The sequence below is a fragment of the Xenopus laevis genome, chromosome 4S, assembly GCF_017654675.1.
Source record: "Xenopus laevis strain J_2021 chromosome 4S, Xenopus_laevis_v10.1, whole genome shotgun sequence".
In the NCBI taxonomy this organism is placed as follows: Eukaryota; Metazoa; Chordata; class Amphibia; order Anura; family Pipidae; genus Xenopus; species Xenopus laevis.
This window is the reverse complement of record NC_054378.1, coordinates 44157024-44181904: the sequence shown is the minus strand read 5'-3', so window position 1 is coordinate 44181904 and position 24881 is coordinate 44157024. Positions and strand designations below refer to the sequence as shown.

Here is a 24881-nt window from a genome sequence, read left to right as displayed (position 1 = left end):
TACCACCAGAGATTCACAGTATTGCCTATGGGAGAGCTTTTTACTGGAGACTGCAGGAGATTAGTTGCCCAGAGAAGCACTGATTTATCGCTAGCGATTAATCTCCTAGTGTGGCACTGCCCTTAGACGGGAGAGTGGTTACCAGGCAACTATTGGACATTTTGTGCCATATGAACAGTATTCGGGTATTGATAGCAGGTCCTCCGGTGGGCCCAAGGCTCTCCAGTCCGGCTCTGGATAGTGTGGAATTCTGATTTTAATAGAACCGATTGAAAGTGCTGAACTTTACTGTTAAGGGAATGAAACACTGTACTGGAAAATTCCTGTTTATTCTTGGTAGTTGCTCTTGCTTACTTTTTTTGTGTTATCACTCATGTAGATTTAGTTAATGTTTTTTTTCAATATTGACTCTTTGTCTTCAGCATTCGTGATGGAAAACAACAGCACCTTCTGGCTCGTGAGCTGGTTCCAGGAGATGTGGTGTGTTTGTCAGTTGGTGACAGGGTTCCTGCTGACATCAGACTCATAGAGGTATTTCACATTTGTATATCTTCTGTATAACTCAAGTGCAATGCTGAGAATGCATATAGTGTAGTGCACTGATTTGTACCATACGGGTCAAAACCCAAAGAGGGAACTCCATTGTGTTTGTGGTTGGTCTCCATGATCCCATTTAATCTAGTTTAAAAAAAAATGATTTAGTGCTTGGTTATGCTAATTAGGTTGTGTTCCTTGGTTCCACTATCATAATGAAGCCTTGTACCTGGTTCAGAGCCTGCTTGTCATATATGCTAAGGTTCTATTCATACCTCTTATGCTTTACCCCTAGAATGCCTTGTTCACCTGGTGCACTTCATCTATTGTGTTTAAAAAGAAAACTAGAAATCAATTTTTAGATATTTTTTAATTCACTATACATGGGGATATTCCATGCAACATTATAGGACTGGGACTGAAAACCCAGGTTATTGAAAAGGTGAGACAATATTCTAAAAAGCAGTAAAGGGTCTGTTTTTGACATTTCACAATTTTAGTGCATCTCCTGTGATTTAAAATAGTAAATACATCTGTTTCACATACAAGTTTTTTATTATATAATTACGGAAATGCTGTCTCCCATAGACTAAATTTTTAAAATTGATTTCCTTTTTCTCTCTAATAATAAAACAGTACCTTGCGCTTGATCCCATTGGAAGCAAAACCAGCCTATTGGGTTTATTTAATGTTTAGATGATTTTCTAGTAGAGTTATAGTATGAAGAAACTAATTACAGAAAGATCCATGATCCGGACAACCACAGGTCCTATACCTGTACTTGTATGAAAATCTTTTGTAAAGCACTTCTTACAATAAATCATTCATATTTTGTGAATTCTGTTTCTGAAACAATGATAATCTGTTCCTCAGTGAGAATCAGGACACTATATTTTTAGCTAATTTTAGAAGTAGTAGAACCAGTGATGTAATTATAGAGAAAGCAGATCCCACGGTTGCGGGTGGCCCACAGTGACCAGGCCCTCGAAGTTAGCTTCCTCTATAGCATTAAAATCTCCTGACATCACTCCAAAGGCAAAGTAAGGCAAAGCGAATTAATATTTATTCCATCTGTGCAAATGCACGTGACTTGCACAATATTTTTAGTGTCTCCACCTCACTTCCTAAGATACAGTAATGGACACCTGAGGAAGGGGCAGTGACATCAGCCCTTCAAACTTTGTTCATTCCAGACACTTTTGCAGCAACTAAATAAAAAATAATGGTAATGAATCATCCTCAGGGAAAATCCAGGCAACATACATAAAAAAAAGAAAAAAAAATTTGCAAACCTAGTATATGCATTTTTACAGGCCCCCCAGCATACATTTGTAAACTCATAAAAACACCCATGAGTAAGAGCTTTCCTTTTTCAGCTTTGAATGGCTTCCCTGATGACTACTCAGCAGCTTCTTTATATAAACTATAGAAGAGTTTCTAAAGCAAACACAATAGTTGTGCCAGTGCAGCACAACAGTACATTAGATTTTCATTACATTAAAACACTTTCTATTTTTTGTGTTACTTTTCCTTTAAGCAGGGCTTCCACTGGTCAAATAGTGCTAGAAAATTAGACAGCATTTGCTTGTCTTTAGAATATAGTAACTTTTGGAATTGGAATGTTTTCCTCAATATGAAAATAACTGCATATAATTCCTTTTGATATTCAGAATTAATAACTGTGGCCAGTATTATGCCCCTTTAGCTTTATTACTCCTACGTCTGCCATAAACAAAAATCCATGTGAAGATGGTTGAGCTGAATCATCTTTTTCAGTAGGTGCCAAAGCCTGGGTTATTTATTTGTAGCTGTGAATCAGACCGTGGCAGGCCTCTACATTAGCTGCCCAGCCTGCCTCATAAAGTGTAAGTGTTTGAACCAAAGCTGACAAATTACTTGGTTTAATCTCCATTGTTGAGTGTCTGAGGATAAAAAGCACAAAGAGATGTTGAAGGTCAGTGAGAGAACAAGCTTTATTTCAGCATTTACTAGCATGTGTTCCTATGCAGTACTTGGTGTGGCACAGAAATATGAGATTATTGCCAAACACTGTAAACCATAACTCATGTGTCTGTCTGATCCATTTATTACTTGGCAGTGATTTAATATTCAAACCAGTACAATGGAAAATATTTTATTACATTAGAAACTCTTCCTTTTTCCATTTGAATGACCTGCAAGGCTCGCTTTAAACTGTGCACTAGTGCAAAGGCATATAAGTTTTGTGCAGAGCGCACATAACCAATTGCAGGGCTGTCAACTCCCCCAATTTTCTCGGAAATTACCAGGTGTTTGGGTCTGTCCCCCCCCCCAGCTCCCGCCACTCGGATGCATTCCCCTGATTTTTGACGATAGCTGCTGATTTCCAGCGATTTGCACTCAACAAATCCATTGTATGTCTCGCGGAGTCGCGGAACATTTCAGTGACAACAGTGGATCAAAGTGTGCTTGGGCAGCAATGGTTTCAGGAGCAGTTCTGTGCATGTACGTGACGTAACTTCTGCTGACATCATGACTTGGAAAAATATCTGTTGGACAATCCTTGCCGAAAGTTGACAGCTCTGCAGTTGAGGCATGTACAAACAATTTTGTGTGAAAACACAGAATTTAGTATCTACTGATTCCCACTCACCTTTTCATGGACACAGTTTTTTAAAAATGTATGTGCTCAAAAGATAACCGCTGCTAACACAGCCAAAAATAAATTTAAGAAAATGTTTCAAGGAAGGACTCGTTCATAGATGCCACCCGTACCCTGCCCCACCACTATAGAGCTCTGCACACTGAAACAGGTGCATCTCTTTGCGCAAAGGCATTCTGTTGCTTCTATAAAAGTAGCTTCACTTTCAAATTCTACCTTCCTATAACAATCTGTTTTTTTATTTATCTATTTGTTTTGCCTTGTTGAGTCATATTCTTCCATTAGTAGTCACTTTTGTCTGTCTCATGTTAAGCTTTACTAATGAAACAGCTGCCAAACTGCAATATAAAGATATAGTCATAAAATATACCATAAAACAATTTAATGTTAAGGCAGAAAAAAATAATTATTACATATGGGAAGAAAAGTGTGCAATTACTCAAAGTTTTAAGGCAGTGTGTCCTTTATGGAATTGTTTTTAACTGCTTCAATAGAAAGGTCTACAAGCATGAGTGGATGACGGTTTTATTACACCAATTAGAACATTGTTGGTTTTGTGCCACAAGTTTCCTTTTGTTTTGGCGTGTACATAACGTACATCTCTTCTGGTAATTGTTTTATTTGTGTTTTGTCTTTAGAAAGTTACATTCTGCCATTGTATGCAGTGCCAGTGTTGCTGCATTCAGCATTAGTATCTTAACATTCTTCTGATATTTTCAGTTGTGTAGTTTTTGTTTTGTGTATGGTAGCTTTTGTTAATTATACAGTACTGTATATCAAGTGCATTTAAAATACAACGCTTTTCTGTAAATATATGGCTTGTTCCCATAAATATCAGATATTGTGTCAGCTAGCTCCTTGCATCCATTCTATTTGTCTTGAGTTTGTCTATGGGCCACCTGCAGCTTTTCTTGCTCTCACTCCCAGAAATCTGATATATTTCCTGGGCACTAGTATAATAGGCTATGATAAGCAACCCAAGCGCAATTTGTATTTATTGGTCTGCATAAATTGGTGTAAATGCAATTCATAGTAGTATCTGTTGCTTTGTTCCTCTGTGAATTGAAGAATGACGATTCTTTGTTAATATCCTAGCACAACTGCAGGTACAGATTGTAAAACAAATCCTAAATCTGTGCTGTCCAGTGGTCTTGTATGAAATCACCATGTCTGAGAACCCTAAATAATTTTCCGCTAGAAAAAAAATGTTCTATATAATCGTCTTAAAAGAGTGCAGGTTGACTAATATTTGGAATAGACTGGAATAGACTGTATTCTGGGTTAAGAATAAAATGGTGCCCAAGAAAGTGGTTCAGTTGATTTTACTCCAGCGTGCTCAGGATCAAAAGCAAATGAACTGAGCAGCTATGTCCCATGTGGCCCCCCTTCAAGTCACTAAGTGAAGGGTTAGAGAGAGCTATATAGCAGGAATTTGTGTTATGGCTATTACATTAGGCATCCGGTCACTCCAGCCTTTATAGATTACATTTTTGGCTAAGTAACTGTATTGAAAACATTTCTTATTTTGCACAGCCTATCTATTTACCCAGTTTTTATTTTTACCCTGAACTGTTCCTTTAAGGCACCATAGGACTCATTTACAAAACACCAGACAGATTTCTCCTGTGATGTTACCCGATTAACTAATCCATAATCCACTTTGATCAGCTTGCTAGAGGTATAATAGTGAATACAAATCTCTGATTGTTTGACATAGATTACTGTCCTGAAGCAATTGTGCCAAGTGTTAAACACATCAGACATTAAAAACAAGCCATCATTTTTTGCAGTTTATTTTGTCTTTGCACTCACCTACCCTTACAGTCTCTTGGAACCGTACATCCTACTGTAAAGCCAGAGCATATATCAATTGTCATTCAGACCACAGCATGCTTCTTGTGATGCTCAGTCCCATTGTATGCTATGGGCATCAGGCATTTTTGATCTCTTAGATTGTTCTTATCCTATAGTACAGTCAAAACGAATGAAGCAACTAAACATTTGTTTTGCTGGATTGTATGTCTCCTTTAATTCTGCAGAATACAGTTACTAACCTCTATCTCTTCATTTCAAGTTCTATATTTCAGTAGCAATATACTTACAGTGCCTACATATAGAATATGATTAACAGATTTATGTATACTGCTAGGATTGCAAATGACCTATGTAAGGCTGCAACATATATCTATATGGATAGCTCCAGGTAAGCAGGAGGAGCAGTGGTAGCAGTTCTACAGCAATTATATAACCTGCCCAAAACACTAACCCATCTCTCAAATTGTGCCTTAGTGACTGCTGCCAAAAGTACCCAGAGTTGCAGAGTTGTAAACATTTCAATCCCGGGAGAAATATTACAAGCTGCACTCACACTGTCACTGAAGCATTTGCTGAATCCACTTCAATAATAATCATTAATACTGAAGTGGATTCGGGATAACAGAATAATATCTTAAAATAAATATCAGAGTAATAATGTAGAATCTATTAACACTGTAATCTGTTGTAATCAGAAATTCCTACTAAAAGATTCACAAAGATTGAGGAGGCCTAGTATTTATACAGGAAAAGTAAAAAGACCTATATTACGTTCTGCTTCCATAGTTACTAAACACCGGTATTTGCTAATCTGATAATTCCTGCTTTTGCCTTATATTAGATAAAATGTGCTCCTGGGTTTCAGACAGATTATGATTCTCAAGATTTCTCCCTTATCCTACTGTTGTCTGAAATGAATAAATGGCATGAGCTTAATGGAACCAGTTCTGTCATTAACTCAGGATTACTATACTGTATGTATTAATTCCTGACCCAAATGCACTAGTGGTTAACATACATATATATATATATATATATACACAGTGTTTTTTTCCGCACTCCATTAAGGGAAAAATGACCTAGGTGCTACCTGTATGGGTTGCATAGATAGATAATCGATGACAACTGGTGCACACTGCGAGCCTTTAAAAATACATATTCAAAAGGAACAGGCCAACGTTCAGTCTCCGTTTAAGACCTTTATCAAGACGATCGATATATATATATATATATATATATATATATATATATATATTTATAGTATAAAATACAATATAATGCATTTTTGGGGAAAAAGATTCAGTATTGCTAATGTTTTCCAAACGTCATTTGGCAATCAGTCCTATTGCGGTAAATCATAATTGTAATATATTTTTGTGGTAGACGACAGATCTTTTGGTTGATGAATCAAGCTTTACTGGGGAGACTGAGCCATGCAGCAAGATTCATGGCTCTATAGACGAAGCCAGCGGAATTGCAACACTCAGCAACATTGTGTTCATGGGAACCCTTGTCCGTTATGGAAGAGGGAAGGTAATACATTTTTAATTAAATAACCATTTTGATAAAGATCCACTTCCAGCATCTACAGACCTGCCCTCTTGGAATGCACAGTGATCCAAATGTAGCCTACTATGCGCTAAATATTTTCACATTAATCCATAAAAGCTTCAAGATTCTTTATTTTGGAGATGTTGTTTCAATTTATTTGTAAAAAAACAGTCTCAACTTGCCATGTACTGTAAAGTAAAACATTCACCACCTATGAAATTGTGGAAGTATTCCTGCAGATGTATGTTACACTGGAATGATATAAAGTGTAATTTGCATATTTGTACGTATCCCCCTTCCTCTGTATAATCTGAGGACAATTAAGGATCACATGATCCTTCTAGCCTACTAAATACTCTATGGAGCTTATTTATTAAGTATGTGGAGTACAAAGCAAACAGATAACTGCACCTTTGTAGTATCTTGCAAGCAGGTTTCTAAACATAATTGCCCACAGGTAGTTGCCCCACAAGTGTAACTTTGTATCATTTGGGTGTCCCACAAAGGTGTTATCTACAGGACTTTCATAGCTTGAAGTGGCTAATAGTATTCTGGTCATATCCAGAGCCACACAGGAAACATAGACACCAACCAACAGTATAGCATTTGATGTGCAAGGAGTGTATCATTATGCACTACTGTGAATGAGTTTATGTCACTGTTGCAGCCAGGCAAAATGAGAGAAAATGGTTATTTGTGCTATGGATTTCATTTGTGCTCTCCTGCATTAATATCTGTCTTGTAATGCAGGGACTGGTCATCGGAGTTGGTGAAAAGTCTCAGTTCGGAGAAGTGTTCAAAATGATGCAAGCAGAGGAGGTTTGTATTGTGTCTCCCATTGTTTTGTCTGTTTTCGTGGGAGCATAAATATATAAAGTCACGGTACTTTTCTGGAAGACAGCTCTCTTTTTGGTTTATGTATATCTATTGTAATGTTACATATGGTATAAATATTTATATTTGTACCCATTGCTTTGTTGCTCTGAGATCCTTTGTCCTTATTCCATTCATCACTAAATTGATAGCGATCGTTTGGATTAATATATAACAGTTCTGTTGTGTTTTATATTTTATCAACTCTCCACGTGTTCCAATACGTTATTTAACATTTCTCTCATCAGAACTGGGGTTGTAAAACTGGTTTGTTATAGGTTAAAAGGCTGTATAGGATTTTATTATTGTTTTTAATGAATTCTTGTTTCCTTCTCTAAATGCATCTCCTTGGTAGAATTATATCTACATCTTTGTTTTAGATTCATTTGACAAGACCACACACAGTCAGTCTAAATTTGTTTTGTTGAGAGCTTATATTTTCATACATATAAAAAACTAAACCCATCAAAATCTCAGGCTCTTATCTTATTAAGAGGAATCATATAGGCAACTTCGTTTTTAGTTTATATAATCTGAATTGATCAGCAATTATTCACAAACATTTTAATACCCCTTATTAACACTTGGGGAAGGCCAAATAAGCAATTAGCCCAATGCTCTTCTTTTCATGTCATTCCTTAAATTTGTTTTGTAACTCAAATTTTCTATAGAATGTTTCACTGTTTCTGCTTTCCTTATTCCTTCTTTTGTATTCCATTTCCTTAAAGGAATACTGTCATGGGAAAACATGTTTTTTTCAAAACGCATCAGTTAATAGTGCTGCTCTAGCAGAATTCTGCACTGAAATCCATTTCTCAAAAGAGCAAACAGATTTTTTTATATTCAATTTTGAAATCTGACATGGGGCTAGACATATTGTCAATTTCCCGGCTGCCTCCAGTCATGTGACTTGTGCTCTGATAAACTTCAATCACTCTTTACTGCTGTACTGCAAGTTGGAGTGATATCACCCCCCCCCAGCAGCCAAACAACAGAACAATGGGAAGGTAAGGAGATAACAGCTCCCTAACACAAGATAACAGCTCCCTGGAATATCTAAGAAATAGTAAAAGCCAAGTCCCACAGCTTGGAAACTGACTAAATGTCTAGCCCCATGTCAGATTTCAAAATTGAATGTAAAAAAATCTGTTTGCTCTTTTGAGAAATGGGTTTCAGTGCAGAATTTTGCTGGAGCAGCACTATTAACTGATGTGTTTTGGAAAAAAACATGTTTTTCCATGACAGTATCCCTTTAATGATTCATTTGTCCCTTTCTCTATTCTGTTCTATGTACAAAATGCATTAATCATATTTCTTTATGTTTAGACTCCAAAAACCCCACTGCAGAAAAGTATGGACAGACTAGGAAAGCAGCTCTCTCTGTTCTCATTCGGAATAATAGGTGAGATTAACTAACAGCATTTTTGGAAACCAGTGGTTTAAAACATGACTCTCTCAAGTTTTTCTGAAATATTAATAAAAAAAAAGTCAAAAGGTTGAACTTGATGGACGTGTGTCTTTTTTCAAACTAATTTACGATGTAGTCCCAGAGTTTTTCATTACATCCTGTTGACAGTTGCAATGGGTTGTTTGACACCAACACATAAGGCAGGATGAGTGATCTACAGTATGCTTTTGATTATTCTTGAGTTTCTGTACACATGAGGATCTGATAATATAAGCCAATAAACCAATGGTATACAATTGGGATATATCAGCAGCAATGCAGCTGTCATTTAAAACTCCTTATACAGTAAGTCTCACTGACTTCTTATAGTGATAATAAGTGATGAGCAAAATGTATCGACAAGTATCACTGCAAAATTTATTGCGCTATTTGTTGTGCAATCAAAAAAAAACGTCGCCCATAAACTTTAATGCATTTTGCCTGAATTTCACCATTTTGTGAATTTTCGGCAAAGTGAAATGGGTCAGATTCGCCCATCACTAGTTATAATGTATTCCCATATCGTTACAGTTGTCCCCTTGCAATAGAGTAATGTATTATAAATGCTAAGTATTCTAGCCAAACTATATTAGTTTAGAATAAAAACGTGGCTCTCCTGTCTGATATACTAAGTAGGCTTGGGTCATATCCCAGCAGCCCCTTGCAAGCCACAGAGAATATTATGTTTGTTTGACATTTTATAGCTGTCTGTCTATCTTCCTAGGTTTAATAATGCTAATTGGCTGGCTGCAGGGAAAGCCACTTCTAAGCATGTTTACTATTGGAGTAAGGTAAGTTTCTGTTTTTTAAATAACATTAGCAAGTTGTGCAGTTTACACCAAAAAAAAATCATCAAAAGACAAAAGGTGGAGGTAGCTTTGCAGTTCCCAAGGGGCCTGTATCAATAGAAGTAGGGTACTTTCATCTGAAGAATTGAGGGGCAGACCTGAGGAAGGTGGTGAGTCCCGCTAAAACATTGTACAGCCAGCAAATAAAAGATGTCCTTTTAAAGAATTCGATTTTCTACTTTGTGTCTGGTGAGATAAATGGCTTTTTGAATGCTTGCTTCTGGCAAAACACATCTTGACTAATTAACTCCTAACACCACTGAATACTATTCCTATCAGTGTGCGAGTCCAAATTTCTTACAAATCTTGATTGGTGGGTAGATGTCATTTTGTAGCCGAGCTCCACAAAGGGGCATAATCCAAAGACAAAAGAATTTTTAGCTCAACTGCATCTGATTAGTATCAAATTGAGATTGTGTACATTTTAACATATCAGGACAATTGAAAAAAACCTTGCAAACACTATTATGCTGGATGTGAAAGTGCTTCATTGTACGTAAAAAAATATGGCCAAATAAACTGTGCAGAGAAAAGAAATGGCTTGACCAATAGCATCCAAAAATAACTTGAAATGTAAAATCTTTTCAATAATTTCATATTGGAAAGCTGCTTAGAAATATATTTCCTTCCATTATTCAAAATTCATTTTTCTTTTTTACATGATTTGGGTGCTGTTCCCTTTTAATTTAGCATGACACACCTGGCACTGTCATTACTTCTTCATCTTTAGTGATCCAGAACTAAAACCTTTTCTAAATATTATTTCCTTGTGCCTATTTCATCATAAAGCAATTTAAAGATTAAAGCAAATAGACTATTTGTTTCTAAGGCGTAGGTTATAATGAGGCATCAAATCCAAAGCAGCTTATTGAGTGGTTTCAGAACTAATCAGTGGCTGGACTTGGTATACTCATTCCCATGGCAACTATACTTACCTGCAGGCTTAGGAAAGTGCCAGCTTTCTACCATCTACCATCTCTGCCTACACCGATGCCTTTTCTGTCGTCAAACATTTCATTCAGAGACAAATGAAAAATGTCTGCTCTCTCTAATTTAGATTGAAATGCATAACTATGTCTCTCTGTCATGCCCTAAAGGAAAATGTGACATGCTTACAAGCAGTTAACATTGAACAGAAACTTTAGTAGGGTTCTTAGATAAATTGCATTTTTTATTCTTTAGTGGTTTTAAATTGTTTCCATTTTTGTTTGCCACAAAATTCACTGAAATGCACAGAACAGAGGTATTAATTCAGACAGCTAAGGGAATCTCAGCATAAATAGGATGCTGTTATAACCCCAGTCTTTCTAACTTGACTTTTTAGAATCTTAAGAACTGCTAGCAGTTTTAAAAAATTTTTTTTTTACATGAATAGTTGGAAATGGGAGAAAATGTGTCACATCCACAGAAAAGGGTACTAGTGTGCTCTTAATTTGTGTTTTGCACATTATTGTGATCCAGGGTTGAAACTCATAGCAGTGGGAGATTTGGTCTAGAATTCTAGATGTATTTTTTAAATTTTATGGACAATACATAATTTGGAAAAATTTAATTTGACTTAGTTTTTTTTACTAATTTCAACTTGTACACAACGTTGTTTTATGTTAGCACTAGGAATGTGCCAAATCTTTACTACAGGTTTAGGATCCATTACCCGGAAACCTGTTATCCAGGAATCTCTGAATTACGGAACGGCCGTCTCCAATAGACTCAATTTTAATGAAATAATTCAAAATATGAGTACATACTGTATCTGTATATAATTCAACCTAACGCTGATTTCCTCAAATGAATTGGACTAATCAGATCAATTATGATCCTAAATTTGCATAGTTATATTTGAACAATATAGAAAAAATGTCATTATCTTAAAAAAACGTGCCACCTTTAATCACCCAGAACTCTAAAGTCACATGACTTTTAGGGATGGAGAGTGCGGAAGAAAACGGTGACAAAACATGCAAGCAAATTTTTTTTGGTTTTTCATTAAGCTCTAGCTTATTTATGAAAAACTCAAACCAAATTGTTGCTTATGCAATTTGTTGTAAAAAAAAGCCAAATGTCAGTGAGATTCACACTGTTTCGTGCATTAGAAAATAAACTGGGAAAATAAACAGATGTTTAGAACTAATGTCCATTGACTTATATACTGTAGAATGTTGCCAGGTTTTGCTTGACCACTTTTTTATGGTGACTTTTTGCTGTTTTTTATTTCTTTTATAAAAATTCAAGGTTTCACTGAATACTAGCAAGAATATTTGGGATTATGTTGTTCTCCATGTTTTTTTTCTTGAATTGTAAAAAGTCAAACTGAGTTTTTTATAAATAGCCACCTTAGGGTTTGTTTCGGCAAAACTGAATCTGAATCCTGAACAATCCTGCTGTGGTTGTGCTGAATCCCAAACCAAATCCTGAAATCTGTTCATTCTTTGTTAGGCCAGATTAGAAAATTCTGATGAATTCATTCAGTTTTGTATCACTGAGATTATACAGGACAACATCCCAAATATGCAGGGAAATACTATTGTAGTAGTTATGGTGTATTCAATATCAATATGTCTTGTAGGGTTTAAAGTGATATTAAAAAAAAAAGTTCTTGTTATATCCTGTAGGCATATTGAGTGTCTTCAGACTAAAGAAATACAGTATACACTTTGGCATGGATTTAGCAGTCATTGCATTTGCTCTTGTACATTTTGTCTAAACTTAGATTACATTTATGTGCTTTTCAGTTTGAAGCAGATTTTTTTGTTCCGTTATCTCCTTTCAGTTTAGCAGTAGCTGCTATTCCAGAAGGTCTTCCCATTGTTGTCACTGTCACCTTGGCTCTGGGCGTGATGAGAATGGCCAACAAGAGAGTAATCGTTAAGAAACTGCCTATTGTGGAGACCTTAGGTAAGACCTGGGAGCAAGGAGACATTGTGGTGAAATTGAGACTCCTGCAATACAAGAATGTGTGCAATGAAATCATTCCTAGGTGAATACCACCAATGTAAACATTTAACTTATGGTCCCCACAGACGCAAAGATTTTTCTTGCCGAACGACCGATTTTAGTGAAGTCCGACCAATCCTTCGAAATTATTGTGCGGTTAGTTGGATTCGAACGATCGTACATCTTACGATATTTCGACCGACATCTGTCAGAAAATTGATCGGCCAGGTTAAAAAATCTTTATCGGTCCCAGTGCAATCTATCTATATGTCTGCAGGGACAAGCAGGCAGCTCCCCTTTGTTTTCCTGGCAATATCGCCTGAATTGGTCTTTTTAGTTGATGGACAATTCGTACGATCGTACGATCATTTCGAGATAATCGTGGTCTCACGATGACGATCGGACATTTTAAAAATCTTTACATCTTTGGCCAGCATTAACTTACTGGGTTTATTTAATTGTATATAAATATAATTTGAAACATTTTATTTGCATACTATGTAAATTGCCAGCATGATCATTAATCTCTAAGCATATGTTAACCCACAAATTAGGTGAAGGCAGTTCACAGGGAATAAAACACCTTTTGAGACCTTGTAATTTAATAAGTGTGTATGTCAAACCTGTAGTTATTTACTGTTTGTTTAACTGCTGCTCTTACAAGCTCCCAACTATAGTCTGTTGGTTTGCGGTAAAAGCTTCATTAGAGGCACAGTTTGGACCAAGTAACTGTTATTTAGGTACCCTGCATGCACAAATGTGATTTAGATGTGCTGTGCTATTGAGATTTTCCCAAACTTTTGCTATCTACATCTGCTACTCTTTGGAGGCCTCATAAAGTGTAGCAACCATGGACGTTTGCCACCCAAAGACAGTAGTAAGATATTTTAGGATACATAGACAAATATTTTTTTTTATGTGGGTATGTGAGTGCCTGTATGCACAGGATATGTACAGGTATGTATATACTTGCACAGTGAAATAAAGTAAAATAAATATAAACCAGTTCCATTGGTTGTTCGATTGTATTCTACAAAACCAACTGTGTCCTCAAGAAACTGAATAAAACTTTGGATTGTTTCCCCATTACATTTAAGAACATTGCCAAAAATTGAACTGATCAACTGATCCACTGTCCAGTAGATCATCTACAAGTGTAGACAATGTTAAACTACTGCTATCTTGTCCAGGCCACATTGTTCCAGCAAGTTCAGCCTGAAAGCAAAACATAAGATGCTGATTAGTGATGGGCAAATTTGGGGTGTTTCGATTCGCCGAAAAAATAGCAAATTTCCCACGAAATGCCGCCAAATTTGCGAAGTTTCGCAAATTTATTCGCCGGCGGTGAATCACAGGAATTTGCAGCGAATTCGTGCCTGGCGAATAAATTCACCCATCACTAATGCTGATGACAAGTGTGTAAGAACCCAAGTCTAACATTAGAAAGCTGTACAAATAAGATCTACACTGGAGGTGTGCCAGGAGAAAACCTTTACTGTCCAGAAAGAGATCAAGACTAAAACTTGCTGATGATCAACTATGCAAAGAACTTCTGAAACAATGTGCTGTGGATAGACAATTTTAACAGCCAAAATAAAATCATACAAGAGCAGAATACATTTTCATACTTTTATGTATTTTACTTTATTCTTTCTGTTGAAGTGCTGTGCTACACTCTCTAGCTACAGCAGGGGTGCCCAAGAAGTTGGTCGCAGTCTACCACTCCCTTGTAGACCACAGGAAAAATTGCCCCGCGTAAAAAAATTGTTACGAGTAAAAATTGACACGCATAAAAAATTTGTTGCTTGTAAAAAAGTTTGTTTCGCGCGGTAAACTTGTTGAGTGTAAAAGTCGTCCATAGACATATTATTCCGGCTAATTGGGGTATTAGAGGTATGTAAGCATGGAATTGCCTCTTTGCCATCCTGCTATGAGTTAGATCTCATGGTGGCGTCAGGTGGCAAGAGTAGATTGCAAGGTGACAAAGTCTGGGCACCCCTGGTACACAGTATATTATAATGGAACATAGGAGTACATTGATAGAGGCAACTAGAGGGAATGCATACCAGGTCTTCTTAAATGTCCATGTTAATTATTTTTCCAATGAGACCTTTTTACAAGATACAGTTATATAAGATATTTCACATATTTCACAGTTTACTGTCACTTTAATCCCAGTTTATCTTGTATTCATTTCTGGAGACAGGTTGCTGCAATGTCATTTGTTCAGACAAGACTGGGACTTTGACTGCCAATGAGATGACTGCAACAAAATTAGTAACTTCAGATGGATTGCATGCAGAGGTAACTGCCGTCTTTGTTATCATTTTCTTCTTGGGCCGTTTTATGTTTCAGATTATATTCCTTTTATCAGAGCATAGTAATTACTTTTAGGGCTAGTCCACACGGGGAGATAGCGACGCGTTTGCGGTCGCGGCGACAAAGCGCCGCGACAGTCGCCGCAACCGGCGCAGGCGACAGTTTTGTATGGGCGCCTATGTAAAAACGCCTGTGCTAACCACACGAGGCAATTCGCTTTTCAACAGTCGCCTGAAAATGCCTCGCCAGGCTTTTTCAGGCGACTGTTGAAAAGCGCATCGCCTCGTGTGGTTAGCACAGGCGTTTTTACATAGGCGCCCATACAAAACTGTCGCCTGCGCCGGTCGCCTGCGCCGGTCGCCTGCGCCGGTCGCGGCGACTGTCGCGGCGCTTTGTCGCCGCGACCGCAAACGCGTTGCTATCTCCCCGTGTGGACTAGCCCTTAGCAAAAATCCTGTTTTCTTCTATTACTGCTTAATTAGATTTGTATGGTTTACAATGCATGTTTGGACTCAACTCATGTTCACACCAATATTTCAACAAAGAGCAATTGAAACTAAACATGAGAGAGAGAAATTAATAACACTATATTTGTGTTATTTTTTTGGACTAATGTTATGTCTTGGAGGCACTGAGTACAATTATGGGACCTGTTATCCAGAATGCTTGAGACCTGGGGTTTTTCCCGGATAATGGATCTTTCCATAATTTGGATCTTCATATATTAAGTCGACTAGAAAATTGTGTAAACATTAAATAAGCCCAATAGGCCAATAAGGTTTAATTATATCTTAATCTGAATTGAGTACAAGGTACTGTTTTATTATAACAGAAAAAGGATCATTTTAAAAATGTTGGATTATTTGGATAAAATGTAGTCTATGGGAGATGGACTCCGTTATTCTGAACTTTCTGGATAATGGGTTTTGTTGATAACAGATCCCATACCTGTAACACAAATGGCACAATTGCACTTGCACTCTTAATTGAGGCCGCATGTGTCAGAACCAGTCAGTATCTAATATCTCATATTGTCATTACGTGGTGATATAGACACAAATGGAGAGAAGCTTTACTAAAAGCCAAACAGTTACAGATAAAAATCACACAGGTTCATCCTATATTTCCTAAGATAAAGGGCCTTACTTCATTTATGTCAATCATTTCCTTAACATTCAGATGCATTTCACCTCAGACTTCTTCAAAGGATTTGCGTGTTTTATATTTGGCACTACTAGTGTCCCTTCCGCCTTCTGTTGCTCAAATGTCCCTTTTTGCAGCTGATGAACACTGGATTTAATACCACCCTGACAATTGCAGTTCTGCATTCCCACATCTGGCTGCTTCAATAGGTACCTAAATAAACATACTTAGACATAATTTAAATGCTGAGCACCGGAAATTATGCAATCTTAACTTTGACAATTTTCAGGGCATTTGGTCCCCAACCAGTAGTTCGTGAGCAACATGTTGCTCTCTAACCCCTTGGATGTTGCTCTCAGGGTCCTCAAAGCAGGTGCTTATTTTTAAATTCCAAGCTTGAAAGCAAGTTTTAATTGCATAATAACTAAGTATAGTGCCAAGTAGAGCCTCCTGTAGGCTGCCAGTCCACATAGGGGCTACCAAATAGCCAATCACAGCCCTTATTTGGCACCCCAATGTACTTTTTCATGCTTGTGTTGCTCCCCAACTCTTTTTACATTTGTATGTGGCTCACGGGTAAAAAAGGTTGGGGATCCCTGGGTTAAAGCATGCATGTGTAGTTGAACTTATTTTGACACATTGGCCCCAATTGTGTCTGCTGCTACACCCCCTCATGGCAGCAATAACACTGGAAATATGGGGGCAAATGCTGTATTCAACAAACATGATGAATTGGGTTCATAAATGTCCTTTTGCTTGTCCTTTATCAAATTCATTGAAAAGGTATACATTTATATGCTTCCTGTAAAAAAAGATTGTAATCAATCTTTAACCAATTTTGGCTGTTCTGCATTCAAAGGTCTTTGGTGGGTGGCAGCCAATACAAGTCCGTGGAACAGGCCAAGGGTTAAAACCATCAGATCAGATCAAGGATGGGTAGCAGGACCAAGGTATTAACAAGACCGAGCAAGAATGGACAATCAGGAACACAGGCAAAAGGGGGGTTAGAACATGGACTTGGGTCAATGATCCGGCAATAGCTGGGATGCAGGCACTGACTTATAAAGGGTCTTGATGGCTAGATTGTTAGCACCTCGCCTTGACATGATTAGAGGTGGAGACTGAGAAAACAACAGAGAGAGGCCATGTTTACTTGGACTATTATCAGCATTAAGTACCAAAAGCCTCTGGTGGCACAACAGGAAAGTGCACTGTCCAAACACCCTGCAGACAAGGATATGAAACCAGACAACTCCTGGCAGTCCAGTATTGAAGTCTCTTATGTTTCTCATGTGTTCTACTTCTCTACACATACAGTTAGGGGGTTATTTATCAAAGTCTGAATCTATCTCAATATTTTCTGCTACAAACTCCCATCAAACCCACTCGGGTTTTTTTCGCTTATTTTTTATTACATTTTCCCGAAAATTTGCTTTGCTGGAAAAAATCAGATTTTCACGATCTTTTTGGATATGTTATCCGATTTTCAATTTTTTTGTGATTTTTGCATTCAGAGTTTAGTAAATAACCCTCTAAATGTTTCCTTTACAGCACAATTAGCCCTGTTTTATTTTATTTATTTATTTAATTTAAATGTTCTGTTTTTCTTTCATGCTATACTTGGAAAGGAGCCATTCAAAAATTCCCCCTTTTTCTCATTCTCCTTCCTTATTCTTTCTGTTCTTCACAAATAGTTTAATGTAAAAGCTGTAGGCAGGCATCAGTATTCTATAACAATTTGCAATTATTTGTGCAGTTATCTGGTTACCTTCCCATTGTTCTTTTGTTTGGCTGCTGGGGGGGGAGAAATCACTCCATCTTGCAGTACAGCAGTAAAGAGTGACTGAAGTTTATCAGAGCACAAGTCACATGACTTGGGGCAGCTGGGAAATTGACAATATGTCTAGCCCCATGTCAGATTTCAAAATTGAATATAAAAAATCTGTTTGCTCTTTTAAGAAATGGATTTCAGTGCAGAATTCTGCTGGAGCAGCACTATTAACTGATTCATTTTGAAAAAATGTTTTTTTTCCCATGACAGTATCCCTTTAATATATTTGCATGAAGTTTTTTATTCTACTGTATATTATAGACAGATATGTACCCTGTATTGGATTAATACTGCTTATGGGCTCTTGTACTAAACATCACTGCTTTGCAGGTCACAGGTGTTGGCTATGAAGGAAAGGGACACGTCAACCTGTTACCATCAAATGAAGAAGTTCATGAATTTTCCAATGTATCTATAGGAAAACTGGTGGAGGTAAGATCAATCACAATATGCTGAAAATTATGGATTTCCTTTCAGCATTGTCAATGCCTTTGTGGTTAAATGAAAGAAATAGCTCAATGTGACATAGCAATCATGTAGCCAAGGCCATCAATATATGTTCTTTATGCATAATGGAGGAGGTCATATGCATCATCATCACTTAAGTATGAAAAATGTCTATTTCCATTGACATTTCAGTAATTCCTGTGCAGGAGATGAAGACTATTTTTTCATTTAGTGTGTTGTCAATTAGGATCACAGAACCCTTTAATGTGAAAGTATTTTTAACTTAAATAGCAGCTTTCTAGAAACTATCCTATTTTTTTGCAGACTAAGGCTAAGGCCACACTAGGCGATAGCGCCACGATTTGACTCGCGGCGACTTTTCGCCGCGACTTTTAAGCGCAATCGCTGGGGAAACTTTTGCGCTGGCGTCTATGGGGAATCGCGAAAAATCGCCAGCGTAAAAACACACGCGGCGATCTTTTCTCTACTGTCGCTCGAAATTGCCTCGCTAGGCGATTTCGAGCGACAATAGAAAAAAGATCGCCTAGTGTGGCCTTAGCCTAAAGGAGATAATACACTTTGCCAGTTTGGTTCATTACTTTAAAATTCACTCACTATCACTCCTTTCTGTATTAGGGTCAAAATATTATGGGGTGCCCCAAACCAAATCTAAACAGGATTAAAATGAATATAAGCAAGCAGTTGAAAAGTCAGGCAATTTGTTCAGTGATCAATGGCTTGTTATCGGCTAGTGTTGTTTTACTGACTGTAAAGCTGTAAATGCCTTAGGAAAATGTATGCATATTTCTTGCTTCCAAATTAACATTTCACAGATCATGCCTGTTAAGTTATCAAAATATTTTACACCTTTTGCTGAACTACAGGTTGGAGCACTGTAGTTCTTCAAGAGCTGCTGAGTCACAATGTAGTTATATCTTATTTTATGAACAGTTAGGTATGATTATTATTCACAATTATACAGTAACTTAAAAAATATTATTTCAATATCTGGAGTAAGTAAATAATATCTCAATCAATTTTAGGCTGGATGTGTAGCCAACAATGCAGTTATTCAGAAAAACACTCTCATGGGTCAACCAACAGAGGGGGCATTGATAGTCCTTGGAATGAAGGTGAGGCTTCAAATATTTATGTCATTTAGTTTTTTGGTTTTTTTCATATGGCTTATTTCACAGTTTATGTTATAGAAAAAAATGTAATGTAATACATTAATGGTTCATAGGCAGCATTTATCAAATCCCCACAAGCAGGGTCAAACTGAGGCTTCTGGCGGCCACCTGGACTGCGACTTCAAGGGACCTTTGTGCAGACTGAATGGCCCTCCTCCCAGCACCTGGTGACCAACCTCACACCTCTCCCCTACGTCCGTTGCTGTGTAATTCCCTCCTCCTTAATTTGCGGACATCTTCGGGTTTGGGTGGAGGAATGGGGAGCTCTGTCCAGGGAAGCAGGCCTTGCTGTCAAGTTTTATCAGGAGCCCCACCCTCACCTCCTGTTCTCCTGATATTGATTAAGATCCCCCAAACACTCACTGCATGTTGTGAACATGCATGGTAATGTAACATAACCCACGTCTGCAAAATATCGGCAGCACAGTGTGTGCACTGCAGTGATCAAGCTCCTGGGGTCTGCCATTCGTATTTTTCCCAGTGTGCTGCCAGCCCTGTCCGACACTGCTCATAAGTAAATGTTATAGAGAGTTGCAAAACCATGTCCCTAGTACTCTATGTCTCCAGTAGTGGTGTGAGTGCAACCTGTGCTTTGTAACTTTGAATCCAGCACAGGGAGCAAAGCACAGCATTATGGGTGCAATGCAGCCCTGAACTCAGGGTCATATTTATTATGCTGTATAAAACTAAATTTGCCGAAAAAATAGTGTAAAAAGCTGCTTAAAATAAATGGCGAATTTATCAAGGTGTGTGTAAGTTTACACTGGATTTGCTGCTGTTATTTTACATTACTTTCAGCAGAAGAAAAAAAATGGATGTTTTTTACAGAGCAAAGAATGGCAATAATTATCCCACTGTTTTTTACACAGAATAATAATTATACCCCTAAATGTTTGTCATATGCAAGGAGTTAGTACAGGGACCTGTGCATATTGATGTTCCCTAGCTTGCACATTTGAATGATGCGCAAGCTATAGGATGTTCAAGAGGATGCCCAAGTACCCCCCAACCCACCCCTTATTAATACAGTGCTGACAAATACACTTATTCATGGAGAAAGTGCATGTCGCTTGTGCTCCATTCTGCCTAAAGACCCACTAGCAGGTTACTAAATGTGGGGCAGGGTGTGAGTGCAAAAAACTGACTGCATTACACTTTGGAAATGTGGACTTGTATCCCTTATCTCTTTGTTGCAGGACTGTTCCTCTATTTCACTTTTAACTCTTTAGGGCAGAACGCCATGATTTTTAATTCAACGTATGCTTGTAACTGCAATTTATTGTTCATTCTTGTTTCTGTCAGTGTGCTACATAAAGCTGAGCTGACTTACAAAGATAGCATAAATACCTATTGTCCACTTAAAAACATAGTCGGCATCATCATTTGGCGTGGTGTCTTCCTTTTTGGGTTTCCCAAAGTCAGATATTGTGATCCCTTATTGAAATTGTTGTGTATGGTCCTCTTAATTGATAGTGATGGGCGAATTTGCGAAAAATTCGAGACGCCGGCGCCCGTTTTTTTCGACACAGGCGTCCGTTTTTTCAAAAAAAAAAATTTTGACGCCGGTGAATTTTTGCAGCGAATTTTTGCGGGCGTTTCGCGAATTTATTCGCTGGCGGCGAATCACGCAAATTAATCACTATTAATTAACTTACTATAAACAACATCCTATGTTTGCACTTCAGAGTCACTTCAGTCATATTTTCCCATGGGTGGTGATGGGCGAATTTATTCGGCAGGTGTGAATTCCCGCGATTCACCGCCGGCAAATACATTTGTGAAACCAGAGGCCGGCGTCAAAAACGAGACGCCGGCGCCGTTTCGCAAATTATTCACCGTTTTGTGAATTTCGCGGGAAATTTGAGAATTTTCCGGTGAAGCAAAACTCCCCAAATTCGCCCATCACTACCCATGGGCCATCTATTCTTTTGTGTCCAGTGTGGAACCTGGCCGATGCAGTCAGTAGGCCCATTGTCTCTAACTGTAAACCTCTTGTTTAACTGCTGTTTTCTTTACAGGTCTCTGCAATTGTGAAATCTGTCTATAACACATGTATGTTCATTATGGAGCAAGGTATAAAACGTGATGCAATAAACTGATAGTCTATGTTGTAATCGTGCGTCATTATCATTTTTGCATTACAGATGGGCTTCAGTAATGTCAGTGACAACTACATACGAAAAAAAGAAATTCCGTTTAGTTCAGAACAAAGATGGATGGCAGTAAAATGCATTGAGAGGTATAACAAGGTAAGACTTTCACTCTTGGAAGCCAAAAGTCAAATAATACAGACAGTCTGTTTGCTCTGCACTTACTGGAGTGGAACAAAAACAGTCTATATTTTAGAATGTCCCCAGGATATGAATGTCTTAGTCCTTTTTCACGAGAAACCACATTATGTAGATAAGCCACTGGAAAATACTTAGTCAACACTGAAAAAAGAAACATTTGATTAACATAGGGTCATTTGAAGTTACATTTCCCAACTCTTGTTTCATGTATTATGCTCTGCTTAGGGAAAATGGATTCACATGATATGTTAGTGTAGGTATTGTTTCCATTCAATTTCTCACCATACTTAGTTTTCTTATGTTTTTCTTGAAACAAGCACATTGAGTGTGTATATGCCATGAGTTTTTCAGAGGAGTTATTCTTATACCTCAGTTTGCCAAAATGTTTGCAGCCTCATTGGCTGCTGCCCATGTACAGTCCCTGTAACATTTTTCCATTTATGAACATGGGTAAACCATTGCTAATTCCCAGATAGAGCAGAACAAAATTTTTTTGAAGCTTTACAGTACATACAACCCCTTTGCAATTAATAAATAAATTATTATATAAAATATATTAAACAGCATTTTCCAATATCTTCTTTAAATCAGTGATTAACCCTCGCTTGTTCTGAGCAGTACGTCAGTAACTACTGCAGAGCCACAGGCTTTTTATACTATACAGGGCTTTAAGGTATCAGTAGGCCTAAGCAAAGATCTCATTGGTTGTTCCCCACAGCTACCCAAAAACATTTGTAAAAGGACTACCCTCCGGCAAGAGAACTCGAATATGTTCTTACACTTGTAAGGGATTCTTCATTTAAAAATTATAGCTTTTGAAAATTTGATGATAAGATCCCAGTACTGGTGGGCCCAGGACAAATTCTCCTTTTGCCTTTTTATTAAAAATGCTGTACTGTACACTTACAAGAGCTTATCTCAGACTGTGGTGATTTGGAACTCCCATGGTAGTCAAGATGTCATTTATTTAGAAGTGGGGCGGGCATAAGAATTTTTGCTCACCAAAAACAAAATGTTAGTATCTATTGTGCCTTTTGCAGTGAACTCAATCACAGAGAAGGGTCGTAATAAATGACATGTTGTATCATGGGGGAAGCCTTTAACTGGAGAGATATGTTAAAAACATTGGCATAAAACAACACAGTGCTATTAGACAGAACTATTAAAAAAACCATTGGAATTCCCCAAAACTCCTTTCTAACATCTTAATTAATTCTCTGCTTGATGCATAAATAGGAAGGAGGGTTGTCACTGTTTTTTAATGTGGTAAAAAATAAAAAAACAGTAAAAAGTCCCTTCATTTTTTTGATCTAATGTAAAGGGGTAATGTACACAAAGTTAACTTGCCATATTGTGCCAGCATAATTTCTGGTTGTAAAGTTACAGAAACCAAGACAGGGAATACCTTTCAATCACCTTGATTGGCTAGCACAGTGAACACCATATGTGCATGAATATCAACCAGTACAGATAGCAAATTTTTAAAGGCGAACTAAAAGAGGTCCTCATAAAACAGAAACCCCTAATATACTTATCACAGTTACCTGTTTCTTCAAAAAGTATATATAGGCCATTTCTATGCTGAAATCCAGCTCTTCTCTTTCTGCATCATTTGAAATCCTGGCAGGGAAGGAGGGACTAAACACTGATATTACAAACTTCTCCACAGCTTACAGACAGCATGCAGGAACTACATAACCCATAATGCATTGCACTGTGATGTTCCCTTCCCTTATTGAAATCACGTGTGCAGGGAATTGTGGGGTTTGGAGGATGCAGGCTGCTGATACAAATTAACAGTAGTCAGCCAGTTCAGCAAAGTAGTCTGACAGATCAGCAGGAGAGCAGGGGGCTACGCTAAAGGCCCCTATACACGGGCTGATAAAAGCTGCAGACAGACTGAGTCGGCAGCTTATTGGCCCATGTGTGGGGCCATCCAATGGTCTTCCATGATCGATATCTGGCCGAAAGTCTTGATCGAGCAATTTAAAAAATCCCGTTGGATCACAGCAGCATCTATGCATGTATGCAGACGATCAGATCAGCCCAATTCAATGTGAGCATATCGGGGAGAGATCCCCAATACGTCTACGTCTATGGCCAACTTTAGGGAACTGTTTCAAACCATTAAAAATCATGAAAAGTCTGCATATTTTTTAATTGATGTGTATTGCTTAATTGCTTGAAATAATTTTACTTTTCAAAAAGCTTAAGTTTTGTTTGTGTGGAGTTTAAATATAATTGTTATACCCTTGTTTCATATTTTCACATCATAATGACATCCCCACACACAAAAAGTGAATTGGTTGCTAAGCCAAAGACTACCTTTCTTATTTTACCTTATATTATTTTCCTTTTGTTATGGCCGAAGAAACAGGAAGATATATGCTTTATGAAAGGAGCTTTTGAAGAAGTCATCCAGCATTGTACTATGTATAACAGCGGAGGAAGGTCATTACCAATCACACCACAACAAAAATCTTTATATATCCAAGAAGAAAAAAACCTGGGAATGCAAGGACTAAGAGGTATATTTGCACAATTCCTTCTTAGAAGCTTGTCGCCTCGCCATTGCTAAAACAGAGTGTTAAAAGGGAAACCATCTTAAATTGATATTAGCCTAAAGCCCTTTGTGGATATTCAGTCTCTTAAGTAAACTCTAGTAGTGAGAAAACCATTAAACTAGAAGAGGTTTACTTCTTGGTTAGTTATTTTTACTGATGTGTTTATACAATTCTTTGATAGTTGAAATAAGAACCTGACTTTTTAGTGGTTGCTGGAGATGTAATGTAATACAGCTGGATGGTCTACTCTGAAATAAAAAATCAGTTTACTAATCGCAGCAGTGACAATAGTCTACAATCAAGATAAAGTACTGTTGATCTAGACCTCTTAAGGGTAAGGCCACACGAGGCGATTCAGGGAGACTTTGTCGCCTGGAGACTAATCGCCTCGTCTTTTCAGCGACTATCTCCCCAAACTGCCTCAGCGTTTTTCCCCATAAGCTACAATGCAAA

At 37.6% G+C, this 24881-nt stretch overlaps 1 protein-coding gene across 3 annotated transcripts in view; it reads left to right on the top strand.

Annotated features, from left to right (window-relative positions):
* Positions 1-24881, top strand: part of atp2c2.S (ATPase, Ca++ transporting, type 2C, member 2 S homeolog) — a 73294-nt gene that overhangs the window by 33836 nt on the left and 14577 nt on the right. The window contains 14 exon segments of one of the 3 annotated variants that reach the window (NM_001096502.1): positions 423-531; positions 6374-6523; positions 7292-7360; positions 8741-8816; positions 9586-9652; positions 12480-12604; positions 14850-14947; positions 18267-18368; positions 19427-19516; positions 21718-21822; positions 24236-24240; positions 24243-24262; positions 24265-24269; positions 24272-24392. In NM_001096502.1, coding sequence (NP_001089971.1) covers positions 423-531; positions 6374-6523; positions 7292-7360; positions 8741-8816; positions 9586-9652; positions 12480-12604; positions 14850-14947; positions 18267-18368; positions 19427-19516; positions 21718-21822; positions 24236-24240; positions 24243-24262; positions 24265-24269; positions 24272-24392 — 1142 coding nt within the window. 3 annotated transcript variants of the gene reach the window in all.